This window comes from Haliotis asinina, chromosome 7 (assembly GCF_037392515.1).
Source record: "Haliotis asinina isolate JCU_RB_2024 chromosome 7, JCU_Hal_asi_v2, whole genome shotgun sequence".
Classification (NCBI taxonomy): Eukaryota; Metazoa; Mollusca; class Gastropoda; order Lepetellida; family Haliotidae; genus Haliotis; species Haliotis asinina.
In genome coordinates, this window is record NC_090286.1 from 46436867 (window position 1) to 46459847 (window position 22981).

The following is a 22981-nucleotide window of genomic DNA, read 5'->3' on the forward strand; positions in this document are numbered from 1 at the left end:
TAAATAAAGGGACCTTGGTGTTTTTGAAGTCTCTCTGGTGATGAAAAGGGTGTGGATATAGGTCGGTTGAACTAGGAAGTGAATGATAGGGGAATGAGGCAAATAAATATAAGATCCACTCTTCGTAAGAGATACCGGGTCCATCAGTGCCAGGTACATGCAGATGAACCTCGTGGAGCAATGTGCTTGTCTAGACCAACACATAGTCCCTGAATAAAATGTGTATGACTCCAGTAAACAAGAATAATTGTACAAAGTTAACAGCAGTAAGGAATCATCAAGTCTCTTCCTTTCTGGTGATGACGATGGTGTGAATGTAGGCTGGCTTGCCTGATGGGGTAAAAGATGTGATTACATATATGCTCTTTAGTTCGACCCAGAGACTCGACCCATGAGGTGACAGGTAGTAGCAGTAGTGGTGCCCACATTAAGTATACTATTACGATTTCAACATTTGCTCAAAGCAAATCTTTCTAAGTCTTTTAATCAAAACTCTGGAGTATGGGACAGTTGCTTATAATGATGATTTGTTAGTACTCATAAACAGACACCATCAACTGTTGTTTCTTTTCTTTTCTTTTTGAAGTAACTGACATAACAGTCTCTACCATTGCGATAGACGGGTAGTGGAGGAAACTGAACGATGGTAAAAGTTATGATTTCTTATTTACAGACAGGCAACAGGGGAGCGACGCCCTACCCAGTGCTCGGAGGAAAGTATTGTGGATGTCAACAGTAGGATGTCCCTTGAACCCATGACTAGATGGACTGGACGGGAATGGGTGGGGTCTGCAAGTGGCTGGACATTGGTCGAGTTAGAGAGGAAAGCTTCATAGTCCATGTCATCTTGTGGCATGGAGATATTTGTCATGTATTCATAGTGATACTTGCCACCCTTCTAATTATACATACCTAGGTGTGTGGTTTCAATGTTAACACACTGACTTTATATTCAGCACTATATTTTGATACCTATATTTCCATTTGCATCTTTGTCCTTCACTGTTCTATATACCAGGATTATACCTTAATTCATTCCATGATCCATGAGGCATGATAATATACACGTGGCGGGGATAGCAATACTTACATATCAGTCTTCTGAGGTTTATGCCAGTTTATGCCAATAAATGTCATCTGAAATCTGAGCATGGTGTGTGATATGTTGTACGTCCTCAAGGATATTACTAGTGTAACGTTTCAGGATAAAACATATAGGAAACAAGCTGACGTTCCTATGGACATCAGCTGTGCTCCGCTTCTTGCGGATCTGTGTTTTTTTATGCACATGAATCAGAATTCTGGCAAAAGCAGGACAAGGTAATGTTGCCAAGACGTTAAACGTTAGCTTCAGGTGTATTGCTGATCGATCAGTCAGTGTCCCTCTTTTGATGTACACTCCGAAGTCGCCTACGTAGCCAGTAGCATCCACGTGCAGCCGGTGTCTGTGTCGACTCAGATAAGATGCAAAATGAGAAACATATTTAATTCAACGTACTAGGGGTCATGTCTGAATTTCTTTGTAGTTGACTCAGCATACATACATGAGCTAATGATGAGGGTGGTTCTATTTCGCCTTCAGCAATATTCAAGCGACATCCCATCATTGACTGGAGGCACTGATGTATGTGTCCTCGGCGATCTATGGAATTGTGGAAAGTGAAGAATTATCAGACGAAGGTGCTGTAAAATCACCAACACTCCTTCCCAAGGTTACACAAAACCAAATATTTTCCAATTGACTTCTCGAGTGATTATACATGTTTTGCTAAAATCGTCTAAGTCAGCTCCTTGTATGACGACAGGAAGTTTAACAGACCACAAAATGTCAACCGCTTGAGCATACCTGTGTCACATTCAGCATAAGTCGTCATTGATATTAATTTAGGCAGCACACTTTAATTACTGGATGAGTGTACTTTTAGAAAACACAAACATCTTACAAAAAATTCACCCAATCACAACTGTCAGAATATTCAGTACAGAGTACTTGGTAATCTACGGATCCTGATTTTGTGTGGTGTAGCCTCGAGTCTCAAGCCTCTCAGAAGAAAAGAATTCACACTTTCTCTTGTCACATTTTATTACCATACCATGTCACATTTTTAGCATTTATTATGTCTGTTACCTCTTACATCCAACAGAGATCATATACATGGTACAGTGTTCGGAATCGAGGTGCATCATTAGAAGACATCAGGTAAAGTGCCATTCCAGTCAGTTCCTCTTCCGCAGACAGTACGTCTGGAGACTGACCTTGGCATCGTATTCTGGGAAGTCCTGTGGCATCGCGTCTTTGCCAGCGTCATCGCTGTGGGCCTCGCTGAAGTCGTACACGTATTCGTCCAGATACTCCACATCGCAAATGTCGCCTGTGATAAAACAATGAGCTGACGAATGTGGATTTCACACACTGTGACACAAGCATCTCGATGCAGTAATCATGAACTCTTAAGTTTGATGCAGTATATGGCGTCATAATACGCAGTTTAATCAGTAAAAGACCAGTGAAGGCCTGGGTTAGAATACTGGCCGTCAGTAACCCATGCTTGTTGTAAGAGGCGACTAACGGGATCGGGTGGCCAGGCCCGCTGACTTGGTTGACACATGTCATCGGTTCGTATTTGCGCTGATCGATGCTCACGTTATTGACCATGCACTGGATTGTCTGGTCCAGGCTCATTTTTACAGACCGCCGCCATTTTGCGTGAATTTTGCTAAAACTAATCACTCACTCACTTAATCTGAAATAACAATAGTGAAGGCAGTGTAAGACATATCGTATTCATAATATAGAAATGACTTCAGTCAGAATGTGTACAACCTAGGGATTGCTTAAATGGCAGAGAAATATGTTGATTTCTTACAGACTTTTTGGCTCAAAGTTACGTATCCAACATTCATCAATAATCGATCCATATTTTGTAAACGATCATCGATCTCTGTGATCAATACGGATAACCAACTCTAGAACAGACATATCAGAAAGAGGCGTATCAGGGCATGACATAAAACGTGCTGGACACTATTTGAACAGGTTGTTGACTTGTAGTGTACCCGTGAATGTCCGGGGTAGAATAGATCTCAACAACCCATACTTGCCACAACAGTACATTATGCATGTACTGAGAGGCGACTAGCGGGATCGGGAGTCAGGCTCGCTGACTTGGTTAACACATATCATCGGATCTCAACTACGCAGATCAATGCTCATGCTGTTGATCACTGGATTTTCGTGTCCAGTCTCGAGTATTTACAGACTGCTGACACATAGCTGGAATATTGCCGAGTGCGACGTACAACTGAACTCACTCACTCATTTTGTGTGGTGGAAGGCGAAGCAGATCTTACATACACTGCCGCTTTGTCCATACCCACTCACTCATAAGCTGCAAAGAAATAGTCATGGCAACCTTGGGTTTCCTTAAGAAAAGCAACTCTACTTTGCGAATTACAACGTCTATGACGAATGGATGTGTTACAGTTGCAACACAATGTTATGGAAAGGTATTTACCATATAACTCCTTCAACTGTTCTTCACTGAAGTGATAGGGAGCACCTGCAATGAAGGACACGTGTCTGTAAGATCATTAGACACACTCAGTCACAGTCACTTGATTTCTTTGTGAAACTTCAACAAAATATATGTTAGTTTATCTATAGCTGTTACATCTAGAAGATATGTTGGGTGTTCTGAAAATGGCTGTGTAATAGGCAGAAACAAGCAGCGACATGAGAGCAATCATTCAAACCAATACCGCAAGTATAAAAGAGCTTTTTTGTAATATTGTACTTTATAAAATGCTGCCAAATTCTGCGCTCGTCATTCTTAAGGGTGTATAGTCAAGAAGATAAGGCTTTCAACAGCCCTTTCAGTTGAAATTGTGACTTTTACCTGATCCTCCTTTCTTGGGAAACTCCAGCATTGTGATACACTTGGGCCCCATCACTCCCCTGATAGCTTTCATATACCTGCAATACAAGCCATCACAAAGATGAATCTGTATCTGTCTAGATACTGTCAGTTACTTGTGATACACTTGGGCCCCATCACTCCCCTGATAGCTTTCATATACCTGCAATACAAGTCGTATCTGTCTAGATACTGACAGTTACTTGTGATACACTTGGGCCCCATGGGCCCCATCACTCCCCTGATAGCTTTCATATACCTGCAATACAAGCCATCACAAAGATGAATCTGTATCTGTCTAGATACTGACAGTTACTTGTGATACACTTGGGCCCCATCACTCCCCTGATAGCTTTCATATACCTGCAATACAAGTCGTATCTGTCTAGATACTGACAGTTACTTGTGATACACTTGGGCCCCATGGGCCCCATCACTCCCCTGATAGCTTTCATATACCTGCAATACAAGTCGTCACAATGATGAATCTGTATCTGTCTAGATACTGACAGTTACTTGTGATACACTTGGGCCCCATCACTCCCTTGATAGCTTTCATATACCTGCAATACAAGCCATCACAAAGATGAATCTGTATCTGTCTAGATACTGACAGTTACTTGTGATACACTTGGGCCCCATCACTCCCCTGATAGCTTTCATATACCTGCAATACAAGCCATCACAAAGATGAATCTGTATCTGTCTAGATACTGACAGTTACTTGTGATACACAAGGGCCCTATCACTCCCCTGATAGCTTTCATATACCTGCAATACAAGCCATCACAAAGATGAATCTGTATCTGTCTACATACTGTCAGTTACTTGTGACACACCTGGGCCGCATCACTCCCCTGATAGCTTTCATATACCTGAAATTCAAGTCGTCTCAATGGAGAATCTTTATCTGTCTACATACTAGTAATTGTTAACGGTTTCATTGCTTTGAAAAAACCCCTATATTTCTTACTAGTTAGGCATAGAAATTCCCTACTGATTGGTTCAACCTACTCGTCTCTGTCCCTTTCATCGACAGCACACATGGCGCCAGCGTCCCAGACAAAGTCAAACTTCCCCTCGAGATTCCTGGAACACAACATAGTCATTTCAGGGTGTTGTTGTAGGCGGACTTTCTAGGCAGATGCTGTGAAACAACCAATGTGCATCTCAGTGTGTTGTTGTAGGCGGACTTTCTAAGGTAGATGCTGTAAAACAACCAGCGTGTATCTCCGTATGTTGTTGTAGGCGGACTTTCTAGGCAGATGCTGTGAAACAACCAATGTGCATCTCAGTGTGTTGTTGTAATGGTATTTTCTATGGCAGATGTTGTAAAACAATCAGAAGTGAAGTATCTTGTCCAGAGATACTTCGCAGATGTGCCCAGTTAAGGATATATAGTCACATAGTGACTGAAGTTCCAAGAAAAGAGATAAAATCACAAAAGTAGTGTCCGAACATACTTACTCATTAAAACGAAAGAAGTTCCCCACGTAGAACTTGAAGTTACCATTTGAATTCTGTGGGGAAATAGAACAAGATGGGTACTAACCGACCCCATAACATATACATATGGAAATTAATTAAGCAACACCAAATTCAAAGACACATAAAAACTTAACAAAGTTTAACGAAGTAATTTTGATGATTGATTATTCAATTTTGATGTATTGACATACAGCATGAGCTTTTCATGGGTTGATATGACGCGCGTGAAGCTTGCACAGCGCACGTGCATTGCTTTAACCTCAACTTTCGAAAAATGCACTTTTTCCCTGGGGTGTTTACAAGCGCAGGTTGTCGATTGCATTCGGTTTTTCATTCATTTCAATGTCATGGCACGTAGGAAATTATCAGAGGCCACTCGTTGGCAAATAATCGGCATGAGGAATGCTGGTATGTCTCTAAGACAAATCGGGACTCAAATCGGACGACATCATTCCATAATTTCAAAACTTTTGAAAAAATACCGGGCCACTAATGAAGTTAAAGACCTGCCTAGACCAGGAAGACCCAGGAAGACCACAGTCCGGGAGGACAGAGCTTTACTGAGACTTGTACGGCGCAGGTCCTTCGACTCGAGCTCTCGGTTGAGACAGGAGTGGCTTCCAGGGAGACCCATCTCGAACAGGACTGTTCGGAATCGTCTGAAAGCTGCAGGATACCGGGCAAGGAGGCCAATCAAGCGACCCAGACTGTCTCCAGCCCATAAGGCAGCCCGACTGGCCTGGTGTAATGACCGTTTGCACTGGAACATTGCCTCTTGGAGGAAGGTCCATTTCTCAGATGAGAGCCGGTTCTTGCTGCACATGGTGGACGGTCGTACTCGGGTCTGGAGGCAGAGGAACACAGCAATGGCTCCACGGAACATCCAGGAGACTGTGGCCTTTGGGGGAGGTTCCGTTATGGTATGGGGGTGCATTTCCATGAACTGCAAGTTGGATATCATTACCATCCGTGGCAACCTTAACGGTGTTCGTTACCAACAGGAGGTTCTTGACAGGGCTGTGGTACCTCATTTTGAGAACCATCCTCTGGCAACGAGACCCATATTTATGGACGACAATGCTAGACCTCACAGGGCGCATGCTGTAAATGATTTTTTGCGGCAAAATGCAATTGACAGAATTCCATGGCCTGCCATGAGCCCTGACCTCAACCCCATTGAACATTTGTGGGACTTTATTGGCCGTCGTGTGAGGCAGAGAGACCCACCAGTCCATAATCTCAACGAATTGACGGCTGCCCTGCATGAGGAGTGGAACAGGATCCCCCAGAATCAGATCCGGAGACTCATCCAAGGAATGAGGAGGCGTCTGGAATCGGTGGTGCGTGCGCAGGGAGGACACACTAGATATTGATGAAAGTCGGTGTGCAGACTCTCAGATGACTGTTCTTTCTTTCCATGTGACATTTGTGTTAATACACCTGACAACAACGTCTGTGGATGAATAGTAAATTGTGTCCATTTTTTCATGAATTTAAGACAGTTTTAAGAATTTGGATTTCGTTGCAATAAAGCAAAGTCTTGATACTTTTTCCCTTTAAGTTGTTTGTCAGAGATCGTCTGTTGAATAAAAAAGTGTCAAACTATATCAACCCGGCATATTTTGATTGTCAGAACACTTCAAAGTTGCTCCAATAGAAAAAATTGGGGTGTTGCTTGATTAATTTCCAGGTGTATAGATCATTTCTGTCTGCGAGTTTGATGAGTGGTTGAATCTCGTTGACCTTATATACAAGAAAACCGTGGAAATACGATTGCACTGGGTCATGATGACCTCGTACAAGGAACGCTGAACAAACCCACCAAGGTTGACTAGTCTCCTGCAGTCTTGCTTCATTCATCGTGAAAATATGATTGACATAAATTTGTCAGAGTATGTCAAATATGAGTGAAAGAGGGCAACAATACCAGCCTTGCATGCCTCATATATAAGCAAGGTAAATACTTTGTATAGTTTTCCGTTGATAGTAGGTACGTCTTCGATGATGGGGTCTTGTTTGTACTGCTTGAAGATCCGCTGTGCGGCGCTCTCGGCCAGATCAGCGCCAACCACAGTGTGTCCTTGCTCGCAGAACCTAAACACAAAATGGAGACTGTTAGTTAAATCCGAGACTGTACGATTGGCTCGTGGTCGCCCTTTCTACATGCACACATATACGTACGTCAGTATATTTGCTTACATAAGTAAATATACTGAGGGCAAGTAAATATGTCATGTAATGGTTTTGCTCACATGAGTAATTGTACCCTTGGAAGTAATTTACTTCACCCTAAGAGGTGTAGTAAAAGTATATTTGCTCCTTCAGTATTTTACTCCACAAGTATATGTTGTCATATAAACTCATGACCAAATAAGGGTTTAAAGGTTACGGAGAACAATGTGCCCATTACAATGTTAGCTGTAATGTTTCCTTTTCTTAATGTATATTTTAGTGTTTGTGTTTGTTGATAAGAGTGCGGAAACTTTCAGAGTGCACTGTCAGACATATGTTACAATGTTCTGTTGATGATAAATGTGTATTGTCAGATTTCCAGACATATGTTACAATGTTCTGTTGATGATGAATGCGCACTGTGGGACTTCTACAGAATTTTTCACATTCTTTCCTTTTAAAATTACAGTTTTATATGTTCTTTACACCCATCATTAAAATATTTTATTCCGTTTGGTGTAAAATTCGCAAGAATATTATGTTAAGTAATAATATTGATCAAATAGTACAAGCTGCAACCATGACCTTATAATGGTCATAAGTGTACTTCAAAGTGTACATGAGCGTCCTAAGGTGACTGTAAAAAATGCTGCATGATGAGTCATATGAAAACAGATTAAAAATCCACACATACTTCTCATGATATATTAACAAAAAACGTTGCCAAATCATTTCTGAGGTTGTTTACAGTTGGTACATCATCACCACCAACATCATAATCGTAGGCAGCATTTCTCTCCATCACCATATCTACATATCTCTCATGTCTCATTTCACAAAGATTGTGGAGTACCACATGTAGTGACCATTGTGCCGACAAACTAGATATCGATGTCCAGTTTATATTTAAGAATGCGACGTCACCGTCTCTTCTGACGACCAAAGGTATTCTCAATGGTCAACCTCCCCCTGCACGGCCTGTAGTTAATCCCAGAGCTGCTGTGAGGGTACCAGTGTAAGGTTTCATTAGCCAGGTCTTTGAACAACGGGTGTGCGGCACGTGCCAGGAGAATGACTATCTACAGACAGATAGTTGATTTCTCCTTTAAAGGATATTTTTGAGTTCCCAGATGCACGTGCACCTGACTAACCCACGTTGATATGTGTGTAGTCACATGTTGCCTGGAGAATAGACACGTGAAGGTCCGGGGTAGAACAGGCCTTGAGCAACCCGTGCTTGCCATAAAAGGCGACTATGCTTGTTGTAAGAGGCGACTTCCGGGATCAGGTAGTCAGATTCGCTGACTTGGTTCACACGTCATCGGTTTTCAGTTGCGGAGGTCGATGCTGATGCTGTTGATTACTGGATTGTCTGGTTCAGACTCGATTATTTACAGACCGCCACCATATAGCTGGGATATTGCTGAGTGCATCCTAAAAACCAACTCACTCACCCGGAGAATAATGAAATACCAACCTTTTTTTCAGTTAAGGTACTCACGATGACCAACAGCTGGTGCAACGACTGGGATGTGTATCATATATTGCTCCCCCACTATTTGGGAAGCCCCAAACTTTTTCAGATCCTTTAATTACATTTTCAAGTTCATCATCTTTGGAAAAGTCTTGGTAGGATGTAGTCCGATGTAACTTTACACCAGATCCATGTTCAGATTCCCACACAGTAGCTTCTAACACCAAACAAACTGCCAGTGGTACAATTGTACGGTGCTCAACATTGGACGCTAGCCAATATAATGGCAATAGCAAGTCTGTGGTCATGATCCAGAGATCCAAGTTCCTTCTGTCAATCCATTGTTCTTCCGTAAAACTTAGGTGGTTTCACAATTAATATGAAAAGGTGCCAGTGTACTACATGAGAAAGCTGGTAACAGTGATTTGGATGGCCCTATCCAATACATAATTTAGTTCTCAGATTCCCATATTTTCTTGTTTCTGTAGATGTATTATGATTAATTTTGCGTCACTGCTAACGTGGTAACAGGCACATTTTCAAATGTAATGACATAGCTGAAAAGAATGCGACATTTTAGTTGACGTTATAGCATGTTTTGTGCATTTTGTGACGTCGGAAAAAAGCGACACCGGATTAGTATATATCTATGACCTTTTCCAATGAATGTGTGAAAGGCATCGGATTCTATGTCAGAATAAAAAAAAAACTTTTCAGACAAAACATAAAATGAATGGTTTTACCGTTGAAATATTGTCCTGAATATATCAACAATTAGACGGTTTTACTACGTATCTTATTATGTGCGCCACGCGCACCTGCCTGGCATCAGGTTAGCGTAAATGAAAATTTCACAACACCTGAATATTCATTGAATATTCATTTAGGATATAAACTTTTCTTCTTATGATCATGTAATTATTTCTCTTCATAAGTGTGCAATGAAAGGTACAAAGAGATTGCTTTTTTAGTATGGAACTATTAGAATATGGACATAAGGTTTGTCCAAACTAAGACGTGACCTGGTATATATTTATAAACAATTTTCGTATAAATATTGTTTGAATTGGATATCCTGCCATTAAAATATGTTTTAATCGAATTTGAATTGACTTTATTATCGAAAACAATGATAATGAATAATAAAACGTTTTTGACAAACTCGCACCTGGTCAATTAATTTCCATAATAATTGTTTTGTCTATAAAAACGACGCAAACAATTGCAATGAACATGACAATTCCTTTAAACATGTGTGCCTATACATTTCATAAATTGTACAAATCGTTTTCATTAATGTTATCAGTTTTACTTATAAGGTTGAATTAAGTCGGTGTTTATTAAAATGTTCATATGAAACAGCAATATCTGTCCCAACGTGTTGAATATTGTACATCACAGGAACTAAAGCACATGATACAGTAATGGCTACGTGTGATCTTCTAACACTTGTGCAGAGGCTTAAAACGTGGTCACTAGTATAGTACTTTTACTGAGTCAATTTCCCATGTATATATTATTCAAACAATCAAAAGCTGTCAAAGAATAAGGGGCGGTGGGGTAGCCTAGTGCCGAAGATCCGGGTTCGATTCCCCACATGGGTACAATGTGTGAAGCCCATTTTCTGTGTCAGCCGCCGTGATATTGCTGGAATATTGCTAAAAGAGGCGTAAAACTAAACTCACTCACTCACTCAAAGAACAAAAATGCATACCCTAGATCCACATATGATATGATGTTGAACAAGAATATATGTAAATTCTGAAATTAGTTTCACGAAAAAAGTATCTAAACGATACGCAAAATCAAACTACTGAAAGTGCAATCGGAACCATACGGCCATTTTGTTTACTCTTGTTCAACCGACTTTCACCTCAAAGAAATTGTCTAAAATGTGCAACAATGTTGACGTGTGACATCACTACTTCTGACCATTTGTTTATTGTTATATAATGCTATCGTTTACATTGTAAATGACGGAAGAAGCCATAAATAAGTACCGTTGTCGTTCTGCGTGATTTTGTGTCAGTCATGGCGTCGCGCTGCACGTGGCAGTTTCTTATGAATTATCAAATGAATGCATGGTATCTATTATCAACTTGCTATTTCTTGCTACGATACTCTCACCCTGAATATTCTAAGCATATTGAGCCATTGTAAGCAATGATTAGATGGCTGGATGTCGGAAAATTTCCGAAAATGTTACGCAGTGTTCAATCGGAAGTTTTCTTTGTTTACATTTCAAACAAGCACAGCCTTTCGAGAATAGTGTTCCTTCTCCAAGGTATGGTAACAACGCCGTTAGCTGCCAGGTAGATGATGTTTACCTGACAGGATTCCGCACCTGGGATGCCGTGTCCTTACCCGAACTACGATATACCCCCGTACTTCGGACCTGACAGTTGCTACTGGTGACAAAGACCATTTGTAATTTGATTCTATGATGTGTGGGGAATTCATTGATGCATTTGTCGCAGCTGACTATGAAGTGTACGTGATGTAATAGGTGTCTCAATACTGACCTTCTCGAAACGTGATTTTGTAAGCACTAATATCCAATATGGCGGTGTTCGTGTAAGTGTATTTCCGAAAACATCCCAAGTTTACTGATTCTGGGTTCATTGGCGACGTTTCAGAATTATCATTACTGGCTACATGAAAACTTGACATCAGTGATCCGTATTATGCTTTTTTGAAATTCAGTATTCACTGGATTTATCCGATTTTCAAAACATGCTCGGAATCACGATTTTGTATAGTGCGAAATATGGTGACATTTACGATGAAGCCTATTTTGAAAGGTTCGACTTCAAGACTGGGTATGATTCCAGCTTTGCCAGTAACACACCTTGCCTCGTGTGTTTCACAGCGTTAGACATTGACATTCTCAATTCCATGAGTCAATGGAGCAGTCAGGTTATATTTAATGTCTTCAGTCACAAACCTGAAGTGCAGATCGTCCCCCGAGAGGGATGTGTGCTAGGTGATACAATAACATGGGTGGTTTATATTAGTTTTTATATATAGGTAAGTCATATATTCTTATTGTTATTGAAATAAAGAAGATATTTCTCAGTCTGAAACAAACGTGATATCACAGAAGTGACATGTCTCGTGCAATTTCCTACTTTGACTTTACCTATGTTCCCGTGTTTGTTTACTCGCTTCTAGACGTTTTTTTTTGACCTGTCTCTTTTTAAATTACATATTATGAATATTATATAATGATTTACAAACAATTTACCTGGTAGTATGTAGACAATACATTGACAATACAAAATTGCACATTCACATATGTGTGACGTAAATACTCACCAGATTAGATCGAAGGTCGTTGCACAGAGTGGGACCAGCACTTTCATTCCCTTCCGGCCGTCAGTAACTTTCTCAAAGTATTTCGCCAGATTTCTGGAATTACATTGTTAGGAAAATGAATGTTGTCCAGTCCAGTTGCATCCCTGCTGGTCGGACTCCGTATAGGTGAAGTCCCAGTGTCTGACCTATTCTGCTCTATGTATACCTACTGGCCGGGTTCCGTGTAGGTGAAGTCCCAGTGCCCGGCCTACTGTACCCTATGTATAGCTCCTGACTGGGCTCCATATAGGTGAAGTCCAAGTGCCTGACCTACTCTACCACCATGCATACCTACTGGCCAGACTCCGTCTAGGTGAAGTCCCAGTGCCTGGCCTATTCTACTCTGTGTATACCTACTGGCCGGACTCCGTCTAGGATAAGTCCCAGTGCCCGGGCTACTCTATATACCCTATGTATACCTACTGGCCGGGCTCCGTGTAGGTGAAGTCCCAGTGACCCTGATCCCAGCCTTTCAGCCAATCATTGATCCTACCGTCTGGAGTATCAGACACACGATCCTCTTGTGACATTGTTGAGGTTTATTGCTGAAATAAAACACAATAGTAAATTAAGTATATTGAGTTGATGTGTATTGATTAGGGGGTCGGGGGTAAAGTGAAGTGAGTGATTGAGTTAAGTTTACACCGCTTTCAACAATATTCCATCCATACCACGACAGAGGAAACCAGAAATCGGTTCCACACACTGTATCCATGTGGGGAATCGAACCCAGAACTTCGGCGTGACGAGAGAACACTTTAACCACTAGGCTACCCCATCGCCACTGTAAAGAAAAGATTGACAGAGGTATGATAGTAATGTTATAAACAAGTCAAGGTCAAGAATCCTGACAGCAGAAATACCGAGAATTTAGGTAGCATTTAGTTCTGTGGCTCTTCTGACAATGAAATCATAGCCATTCTGTGATTTTCGACTTCGCATATGAAACTGTACTCGCATGAAAGTGCACGCAGAATTGTTTGCCACAGAAGTTATGGGCGTGTCCACTGACGCGTAGTGTCAACAGAATGTACAGGCGATCCGTGGGCTCTGCAGCAGTCTGCCGTACAGCAGGTCGGTACAGACACTGACGACAGAGAACAAACTGACATCGTAAACGGATATTCCTGGGCTGTCGATATTCCGGGCTGGTCTGTGGAGTTTCTGTGCACTGATTTTGTGAGGTAGGGTATTCTTTTGGAGGTTAGAGTGATTATCTATTAGTGTGATCTTATTTTGCTAAGGTCTGAAGTTGTCACTGAAACGCCGGATTAACCTACCTTTACCGCTCGCCTCGTTCCATGCACAACGCCTGTTTCAACTACCCCTTCAGTGTTGACTGAGGGGTCATATCAAAAGATTTTATTTAAAAAATAAAATAGTTTGTGTTTGACTTGAATTTGCTGTGTGTAAATGGTTAAACAGATTGAGTGACTCTGCGATTCATCTGGTTCAAGGTGTTCTATGTCATAAATTCGGGTCAGGGTTTTTATTTGTTCAGACGCCAATATTCGTGACACTAATGGCGTGGCTGAAAATGTTACGTTGCCTTACTTCGGTTCAGGAACTGTGTGGTTCAAAACATACTGGCGCCATAATAGCTCTCAGACGTTTATGAGAAGGCCCCTCAAGATGGGCATAACACATGGTTACCTCCCTTAGATTGATCAACACTCGGTGTCGTATATTACAAAATTAGTTCAATTGTCAGTGCCGACTTCGGCCGGCAAAACCTTAGGCTGGTTGGAAAAGCATGCATTGATCAATAACTTGATCGTATGTACACTGTACGAACAACCTACCTAGGTGTGGAGTGAAGCGGACCCCACGAAGGAGGAAATCTTCAGGTATTCACACCGGGACCTGTCTCGCTTGATCTGAGCAGCGTGACCCAGGAGGCACTCACTGCACATATAGGCCAAGCATGTAGGACACTTTACAGTGAAGGTACAGAACGTGAATATGTGTGTGTGTGTGTGCGTGTGTGTGTGTGTGTGTGTGTGTGTGTGTGTCTTTAGTACCAGTTCATGTGAGCATGTTAGTGTTAGTGAGTGTGTGAGTGTGATTGTATGAGTGTTTATGTGTGTGCGCGCGCGCGCGCGTGTGTGTGTGTGAGAGAGAGAGAGAGAGTCGTGTTCATCAGCATACCTTTACTTGCGTATGAACACAAGTACGTTTAATTTATTTTCCTTACAAACGGATGTATCATTTTACGACCACTATATACACAATCACGTGTTCTGCTGACTGTTATCTAATATCTGTACGAATGGTGGGCCAAACAGGTAGAATGTTGACTCTGAATATATTCTAGTGCGCAGTTGGTGAGCGAGTTTAGCTTCACGCCGCTTTTATAAGTGTTCCAGAAATGCCGCGGCGGTCACAAAAGTATGCTTCTCACTTTGTAGCCATGTTTCAGGGGAATCGAACTCGGGTCTTCAGTACGTGTTGTTGTGTTACCTGTGCCGACATCGACCACAATCGTTGTAGTCAATCTGTGAATCTACGTTCATTCCATTATTTCACAAGGCAACATGCATGACTGTTTAATTATTTCGTTTTCCGGGTGGAGAGGTAGCCTAATAGGTAAAGAACCGCTCGTCACGCCGAAAAGTGGGTTCAGTTCCCCACATGGATACAATGCGTCTTGCTCTGTGATGTTGCTGAAGTATTGCTAAAACGGCGTAAAACAGACTCACTATTTACTTTCCAAAACCATCAACTCCGCTAGATTAAAGAGACATGGTATTTAGGTGGTGGTGGTTTTTTTTACAGTTGAGATACAACCATGGCGGAAGCAGGGCCACAACCATTCCATGTAGTGCCCGATGACCCAGATGAACGTCTGAAACAGGTTGTCGATTTCTGGAACGACGGGGAGATGGATTACCCAGCTGAGCTTAACCCGTGAGAAACAATTGATAGACTCATCTTCAGCAGTCCATGCTTGAAGTAAAAGGCGACTAACGCGTGGTCAGCATCGCTGACTTGGTTGACAAATGTTATCATATCCCATTTGCATAGATCGGTGCTCATGCTTTTGATCACTGGATTGTCTGGTGCAGACTCGTTTATTAACAGATCGCTGCCATGTAGTAGGAGTGCGGCGAAAACAACACACAAACTCAACATTTATAGGTTTATTTATTCCTACCAATTCCAAGCCTATCTAAGGAGTTTTTTTAGAATTCTTAGATGAGTTTGTCAAATTGTTCTGTGCAACGTGCAAAGCTACTAAAATATCATAAAACATTTATTACAGGTCTTTGGAAAAGTATTTTGATCAGCTGACCGGCTCCAGGGCCAATCTGAAAGTACTCGTGACCTTATGTGGAAAAGCTGAGGATTTGAGATGGTGAATATTGTGTACTTCTGTTACATATATATACAATGTACTCTCCTTCCTTTCTATCCCCTTGAAGACAGACACCGTCCCAGTATACACTGTAACTTGGGTTGGCTAACCATATTGATCACTTAGATCAATAATTGTTAACTAAATATCGAGCACAATTGCCAGAAAAAGATCTCCGTCGAAGAAATCAAAAAGTTGGACATCACTGGTCGAGCAGTGGCGTGTTTTTCATGGACTAACAAAACAAACAGAACTTAATCAGACTATGAATAAAGTCGTAAGTTTGCATGTTGTGGAGAACGTAGTTACATACGATGTACAGTATTATCGATAACACCAGTTTCTCATCGCTAATCATTAACATTTTCAACTATCGACAATATTTCCGACTATCGATAATTTTAGTCAACCTTACATATAAACCTCACCTACACTTGTACAGTAAACATCCCCATCTGAGGCAGCATCATGCAACAACGTCCACTATTTTATCTTTGATTCATATAAAAAGGCCTTTATATGACAAAATCCGCAGGGTGAAGGAATGTACAATATATCTATGTAAAATCGGTCTTCCACTTCTGGTATGGAACCTTATCCCTACCAGAAATACAATATGCTATCAAAAGGTTATCGCTCACATAGACCCGTTATATTGCGTACAAATAAATTACTAAACCATGTCCCGCGTAATACCATATTTAATTTATGAAACGTGTTTGTATAAAGTGTGATGCCCTCAAGGGGCGAATGATAATTAAAATTAGAACTATACCGCCCATTTCATTCGCATTCCCAGTTCAAGTGTAACAGCCCATACGTAAACCATTTTAGCTATGGAATGTCGATATGGTTCCCTTGAACAATTATTTGTAAATTTAATCTGATACATAGAGAATCTCTCCCAAGTGTGTACTGATATCAACACGAGTTGATAAAGGTTCAACTAGACGAGGCTTGCCTGGGATATATTTTTCTTATCAACCTAAGTTGATATAATTGATATCGGTTGACACGATGGCGATTTCTCTTTATCATTAGTGTTCAGAGAAAAAACGTACATCTCTCAACACTGTATTACCATTAAACTTGCAGTGCGGCGATGTCATAGCAGTGTGACGCCATCAAGTTCATGACGTCATAGCACTGTCAGGATATTGTACATAATCTACTGTCAAAACGATATCTCCTGTGGAACACAGTTTGAGATCATAATATATAGAGAATCTCGACCAAATATCTACTGATATCAAATATATCAACACGAGTTGATAAAGTAACCTTTCTACCTATATCATCGAGTGTTGATATAATTGATATCATTAGCACGAAGATGAGAGTCTATTTGTCATCCCAAGTCATTCTTCATTAGTTTTCAAGGAAAAAATGTACATCTCTTAACACAGCACTGGCATTAAATTTGCAGTGCAACGATGTCATAGCATTGTGACGCCATCAAGTTCATGACGTCATGTCATTGTTAGGGCAGTGTGCAAAATCTGTAAAAGGAATATCTCCTTGCTGACATCGTCTGATCTCACATAAGCAATATCTCCTGTGGAACACAGTTTTGGATGATAAATAATTTTATTATTCGCTCGTTGAGGATACTGCAGTGTAATATTTTACGGCAATATCACACTAGTGTAATACGTCTTGACGTATGACGTTACAATAGTTCAAGTTGTGACGTCACACTACTAATGTCGCTGTAGCAATGGTACCAGACCTTGCTTGGCTCGCGGAAAGCTGTGAGTCCTCACACTGTAGGCAGTTTCGCCGCAGTTTCTGTCAATGTATGTTGGCGAGTAATAAACAGGACCCTTATTTTGGAAACGTTCGTAGACATAAGAATTCTTTACTTCGATCGTAGCAAACGTGTTAACAATGGGTTTATGAAGTTCGTAGGGCTACGAACGTTTCGAGAATAGCTAGTTTAGAGTACTAAACGACCTTCCGTGTAATACCATTTTTATTAAACGAGTTAATGATTTGGTATCAAACGAGTTAATGATTTGGTATCAAACGAGTTAATGATTTGGTATGAAACGAGCTAAAGCGAGTTTTTATGGACCTGTTTTTATTGACCCGCGAAAAGTAATATTGACCGAGGATGAAGTAATTTTATAACTATGTAATTACCGTATACAAAGCTTCTAAAATTCTAAAAACAAAACCTTGTCCATTTAGTCAAGAAAAGTCATTTTGTTTTCACTTCAAACCACCAATGTTATGTCATCAATACTGTGACAATAGAACGACGCCACAGCTTGACGTCATAGTGCTCTCAAGTCAATATGTCGCACATGGGTTAGGTCCATAACTCGTGGAGAAGAAAACCGCTTGTCCTCCCCTTCTCTAATGTTTTATTTCCATAACTGCAAACGATTGAACATTTATCGACTTCAATATATTTTTGCGTCTGTGAACGTACTGCGTACTGATGTACCTCAGCGTCATTTTTACGACTATAGCTTCATACCTTCAAATAAATAAATTAATAAAAATAGGTAAAATTATAAAAAAAAATCCGGGGCATCTTTCAGCGTGATAATGCACAAACTCAATCATCATTAGTTTTCGGTTTGTAAAAGAAAAATTGCTCAGTTACCTTATCACCATCCTCGATATCTCCACGGTAAGCATTCTGATGAATCTCCACTATACCCTGGATGCATCTACAGCCCGGTACATTTATTACCTCCCTTGGTTTGCTTTTCATCCAATCAAGTGTAGTTGAGCGAACCAATCACAACTCACTTTCGCTTTTTAAATTATCTAACCAATGGAAATTGGCAACACAAATCATGCTCATGTTCTCTGAAAGAGGCAGAAAGTTTTTTTAATTTTTCGGACCTATCAATGTGTTTGTATGATTTACCCCAAGTCTGAGTCGCACTGCGAACAAACCTTCTCAGCTGCGACCGCTACCGTTGCTAACTCTGGCAAGTTCAGTTGTAACGGTGGTATAGCTGATTGGCTATTGTGAGAATGAGGAACCAGCAAAGGGAGGTAATAGAATTTTCGGGCCGAGCCGTAGATGCATCCAGGGTATATTGGAGACTGATCGCAACGTATACCCTGGAGATACCGAGGATGCCTAATCACAGGCAATGAGATTACGTTCAATTTGTTCATATTAACACAAACTGGTATTGGAGAAACACATGTAACAGAGATGTTGATTTGAGGACAGACTAATCTTCAGGACTTGAATGTCAGGTTATCGGACAAAGGTCACTATGTGGTGGGGGTGGACATAGCAGAGAAAGCTGCCAGGGACTTCTTCTCCGAACAGAAGCTGGATTACACAACAGAAGAAGTTCCGGCCATCAAGGGGAAGGTGTTCACTGTAAGTCTGTTGGTTGTTCCAGCTATATGGCGATGGGCTGTAAATAATCGAGTCTGGACCAGACAATCCAGTGATCAACATCATTAGCATCGATCTACACAATTGGGATATTGATATGTGTCAATCACGTCAACGAGGCAAACTCCATCCCGTTAGTCGCCTGTTACAACCATTGATTGCCAAGGATGGGTTCCTGAAGACCAGTTCTAACCCAGCTCTAACCCGGTGTTTACTGAAAGAGTTTGCTGGTTGTATTTGAAACTAATGTCTTCTTCAAGTTTCAGAATAAAGATGCATATTACATCTTCAAGACACAAAACAAAGTTTCAAGCGCTGGTCTGAGACTGTCAGTACCTGTGTTTTATTTGGCACACGCGCGGGTTGTAGTCGTACTATGTTTAAAGGTCAGTCAGTCAGTATCAGTCACTGCATAGTCTGGCCGAGATTTGATTATTTACAGGTTCATTTTATTAATTCAATTTAGATATATATACCTGAGGCTTTAACTTATAGCAACCCATAAATTTGACTTGTTTTAATATACGTTGTAATGGTGTTGGCATTTCTGAATTTTCTCTTTCGTGCAGAGCAAGACGGGCAAGCTGAAATATTACTCTGGAAACTTCTTCACTTTTTCTCGGTACGTAGTGAAATGAAAATGGCATGTGCTCTCACTGATAAGGGTGTTAGCATCTACACCGAAACATCGCATACAATATAACAAAGACGAAGTATATCCACAGACATACCACCTTGCACACCAACCTTTAAAAAGCTACTCAAGACTGCTGATCTCAGTGAGTGAGAGTAACTTGGCGTAGTAGCAGTAGTCGTAGTAGTTGGAGAAGTTGGGGCGGCGCGGGAGGAGGTATGACGAATACTAGTTGATGGTGAAAGTATTTGAAAGATTATCAATGTCGAAGATTGTATCTATTATTAAATTACTTCCTCTGGATAATTTTCCTGTAAGTTCTGGTCGTCTAAATGATTTATCGTCATCGTTATCCATATCTCTGTTTGATACATCATCAGTTTATCCAATTCAGCGACACTGAAGGACAGTTTGACGTCATTTGGGATGCCGCAGGATTTGTCTCCCTTGACAAACGTGACTGGGATAAGTAAGTCAATTATTCCGTTTCTGTTGTTCGGAATGAAGGCATTTCAAAACTGTCTCATATATATTTCCATTCATTCGTTAATTCTGTTTATACTTCATCTATGTATATATATTTATTTATTCCATGTGGTCGTTTATGGTGTTTGTATACATATTGATACATAATTAGCATTTTATGATGATAAAACAGCGTGTGTTCCGATCTAGAAAGATCTGCTCCTCTTCAACGTTACTGCACACCTTTACAAACATTTGTCTGTAACAGTCTGCTGCTACAAGACGAACAAAATCGTCCCGTCAAGGTCATTACATCTCCATGCCTATAGTTCTCATACAATGACACTCGTAATAATATTTATGTTCTTTGTGTGATCCCACACGGAATTATTTGTATGAAACATTTTGTAAGGAAAACAAAATAATCTAAAAACTCATTGCACATTTGTTTTCAGATACCTAGCTGTATGGCGTACATTGCTATCCCCAATGTGTGTTTTCTTGTTCGAGACAATGAACTACGACACAAAGAAATACAAAGGTCAAGTATTCTCCATGATGAAGCCTTAGAGACAAATGTGCTTTTTAATGCCCAAAATATAGATGAGAATAATTCTTCTACTTCGCGTCCCTTGTATTCATGTGAGACAAGCGCATGCGCGCTAGCCTCGTTCAAGCTCCGTTTGGACGTCGGTCAACCTGGCTGTCGTTTTGTTTATGAGTTAAGTTTATAGAGTTTTTGTTTATAAATTTAGTCTCAGTGCTATTTTCATTACGATCCACTTGTGCAACGAATAGTACTGAGACTACGGTTACTTAGACTGTTTACGACGCTGTCAAGTCGACATACTTGGGAATCTTTGGTATATTTCCCTAACCTGTTGGCTCTTCTTACTGTGGTTTTGTGTTCAACGTGAAGATGTCACGCGAGAAAATAGGGTCCGCTCGACCGTTTTGATATCTTCGAACGCTGGAGCCACGTCGGTCTTTCAAAAGCATCAGAACAATAAATGCGAAAACTCCACTGTCATGTAATCTATCTAAACGTAATCGTGAAAATAGTGACCTAGAAAATGACAAACCTGACAAATTTGTGATTTGTTTAGTTCCTACAGTAACTTGTTCTGGGTTCTAGGGCCACCCTATTCCATGGAGCCGGACGAGATCAAGAGCGTGTTTGGTAAGTACTTCATCAGAGAGTGAGTAAGCAGTCTGCTCTACCAGAATTGTCTTACAATTTTGAAAATCACATTGATAATTATCTTTTGAACATGCAAAGTTGAATATACAGTTGATAATAGCTGTCACAAGCTTCGCATTTTATAATTATGACAAAGAGGCTCAATGCAAACTAATGTGTCAGATCTTTCAAGATCTCACATGAAGGAGTAATGATGTACTCCAAAACGCTGTGTATATTCACAACAAAAAGGGTATCCACAAAAACTCACTTCTTTCAGATCTTTCAACATAATGACCTACCTTTAAGATATTCCTTAATGATATATAAGTTCATGTTCAGATCACATGTGAAGAACAAATTCTGTGTAAGGTGAAATTTACATCTTTGTGTCTTTTTTACGGTGCTGTTTTCAGGTGCTGAACTGCCGTGTTTGCAGCTAGTTGAGACCCGACCGAATGAGGAATGTGAAGGCTTCACTTTCAACTTTTATTGTCTGCAAAGAGAGTGATTGTAACGCTTTGAGTCATTGCATGTTGTGTTTTGTGGGTATTCTGTTGATAAATGATATCGCTGAATAACACTGATGATTTGTCAAATGAGACTGCTGGAAAGGCTACTTTGGGTTAACATACATGCATGTATAAAAGGATATTGGGAGAGAAATCATGTGTGAAGTAGAAGAGGGGATGCCATTTTTCAGTTCACGAAAAATCCCTTTAACCTTCCGAAATAATCAGTGACCCCCGAAGAGTCACAATTTATTTACACTTAATCTTTTTATAACAATGACTCTCAAAACCTCATTATCATTCTCTGGATATGTATCATCTAAAATACGAAAATACACCCCTTGAGGAACTCACTTAATATTATAGAAATCAGTATTTGCCAGGCATATTTTAAGTTTATGTTTGGATGAATTTTACATATCCTGGTCATGTAACTGCTGTTTTGGTTTGAACACAACTGTCAGTTGTTCGCGTTGAGCAGACGGATTGCAATACAGTGAAACATTCTATCTACAGATATTTGAGCGACTGTAATACGTAAAACCTGAATAAAGGAGGAAATACAATTTAACGATTAATCTTTTTAAAAGCATGTAAAGGCTCGTGATGCATTCACCCCACTGTGATTGTTGTTTCAACAGACGCAAGTGCACAATGTCAATGTTCATTTTGATGACGTACTGCTGGAGAGGACAGAGAGTGCCCACCAAGCTGCGTGCCACGGCACAATTAAAGCAACCAGTCCCACTGATGGCACAGTGCCCACCAAGCTGCGTGCCACGGCACAATTAAAGCAGCCAGTCCCACTGATGGCACAGTCTAAGTAAACTTAGTCTCAGTCTTATTCCTTACACTTCTCTACTACTGAGAATAAATTTACTTACACGTACTGATGGCACCAAAGTTGATACAGGTCTGCCAGAAACTGTAATGACGATGGGTGTATTTAGATGGGTAGATATGTCACTTGAATAGATGTGGTTTGCCTAGCAAACATAAAGCGAGATGACATATGTTGCCTCAACAATAATTATACCCTATTACTAGTATATAATGGATACTC

The 22981-nt window shown here is 40.6% G+C and overlaps 2 protein-coding genes across 9 annotated transcripts in view; one reads left to right on the forward strand and one right to left on the reverse strand.

Moving 5' to 3' along the window:
- The window catches only part of LOC137290727 (thiopurine S-methyltransferase-like), a 112297-nt gene extending 90395 nt beyond the window's left edge, over window positions 1-21902 (reverse strand). The window contains exons 1-10 of one of the 6 annotated variants that reach the window (XM_067821831.1): window positions 14205-14281; window positions 13074-13186; window positions 12826-12947; window positions 12364-12456; window positions 7367-7496; window positions 5382-5434; window positions 4929-5003; window positions 3897-3973; window positions 3516-3560; window positions 2071-2372 (exon numbers count right to left, since the gene is read on the reverse strand). In XM_067821831.1, coding sequence (XP_067677932.1) covers window positions 2218-2372; window positions 3516-3560; window positions 3897-3973; window positions 4929-5003; window positions 5382-5434; window positions 7367-7496; window positions 12364-12456; window positions 12826-12932 — 735 coding nt within the window. In that variant the 5' untranslated portion in view covers window positions 12933-12947; window positions 13074-13186; window positions 14205-14281 and the 3' untranslated portion in view covers window positions 2071-2217. Of the gene's footprint in view, window positions 1-2070; window positions 2373-3515; window positions 3561-3896; window positions 3974-4928; window positions 5004-5381; window positions 5435-7366; window positions 7497-12363; window positions 12457-12825; window positions 12948-13073; window positions 13187-13682; window positions 13737-14204; window positions 14290-21708 lie in introns of those variants that run through there. The other 5 variants (XM_067821829.1, XM_067821833.1, XM_067821830.1 and 2 more) reach the window with 5 other exon arrangements.
- LOC137290730 (probable thiopurine S-methyltransferase) lies at window positions 13470-22484 on the forward strand. 3 transcript variants are annotated; one of them, XM_067821839.1, is made up of 9 exons: window positions 13470-13586; window positions 15178-15309; window positions 15665-15757; window positions 18980-19109; window positions 19697-19749; window positions 20156-20230; window positions 20682-20767; window positions 21362-21406; window positions 21823-22484. In XM_067821839.1, the coding sequence occupies exons 2-9, from the start codon at window positions 15191-15193 to the stop codon at window positions 21915-21917; spliced, it is 696 nt and encodes a 231-aa protein (XP_067677940.1). In that variant the 5' UTR covers window positions 13470-13586; window positions 15178-15190; the 3' UTR covers window positions 21918-22484. The 3 variants fall into 3 exon arrangements, with proteins under 3 accessions (XP_067677940.1, XP_067677939.1, XP_067677938.1); XM_067821838.1 differs by lacking the exon at window positions 13470-13586 and adding an exon at window positions 14056-14249; XM_067821837.1 differs by lacking the exon at window positions 13470-13586 and adding an exon at window positions 14265-14349.
- Window positions 22485-22981: the final 497 nt, after the last annotated feature.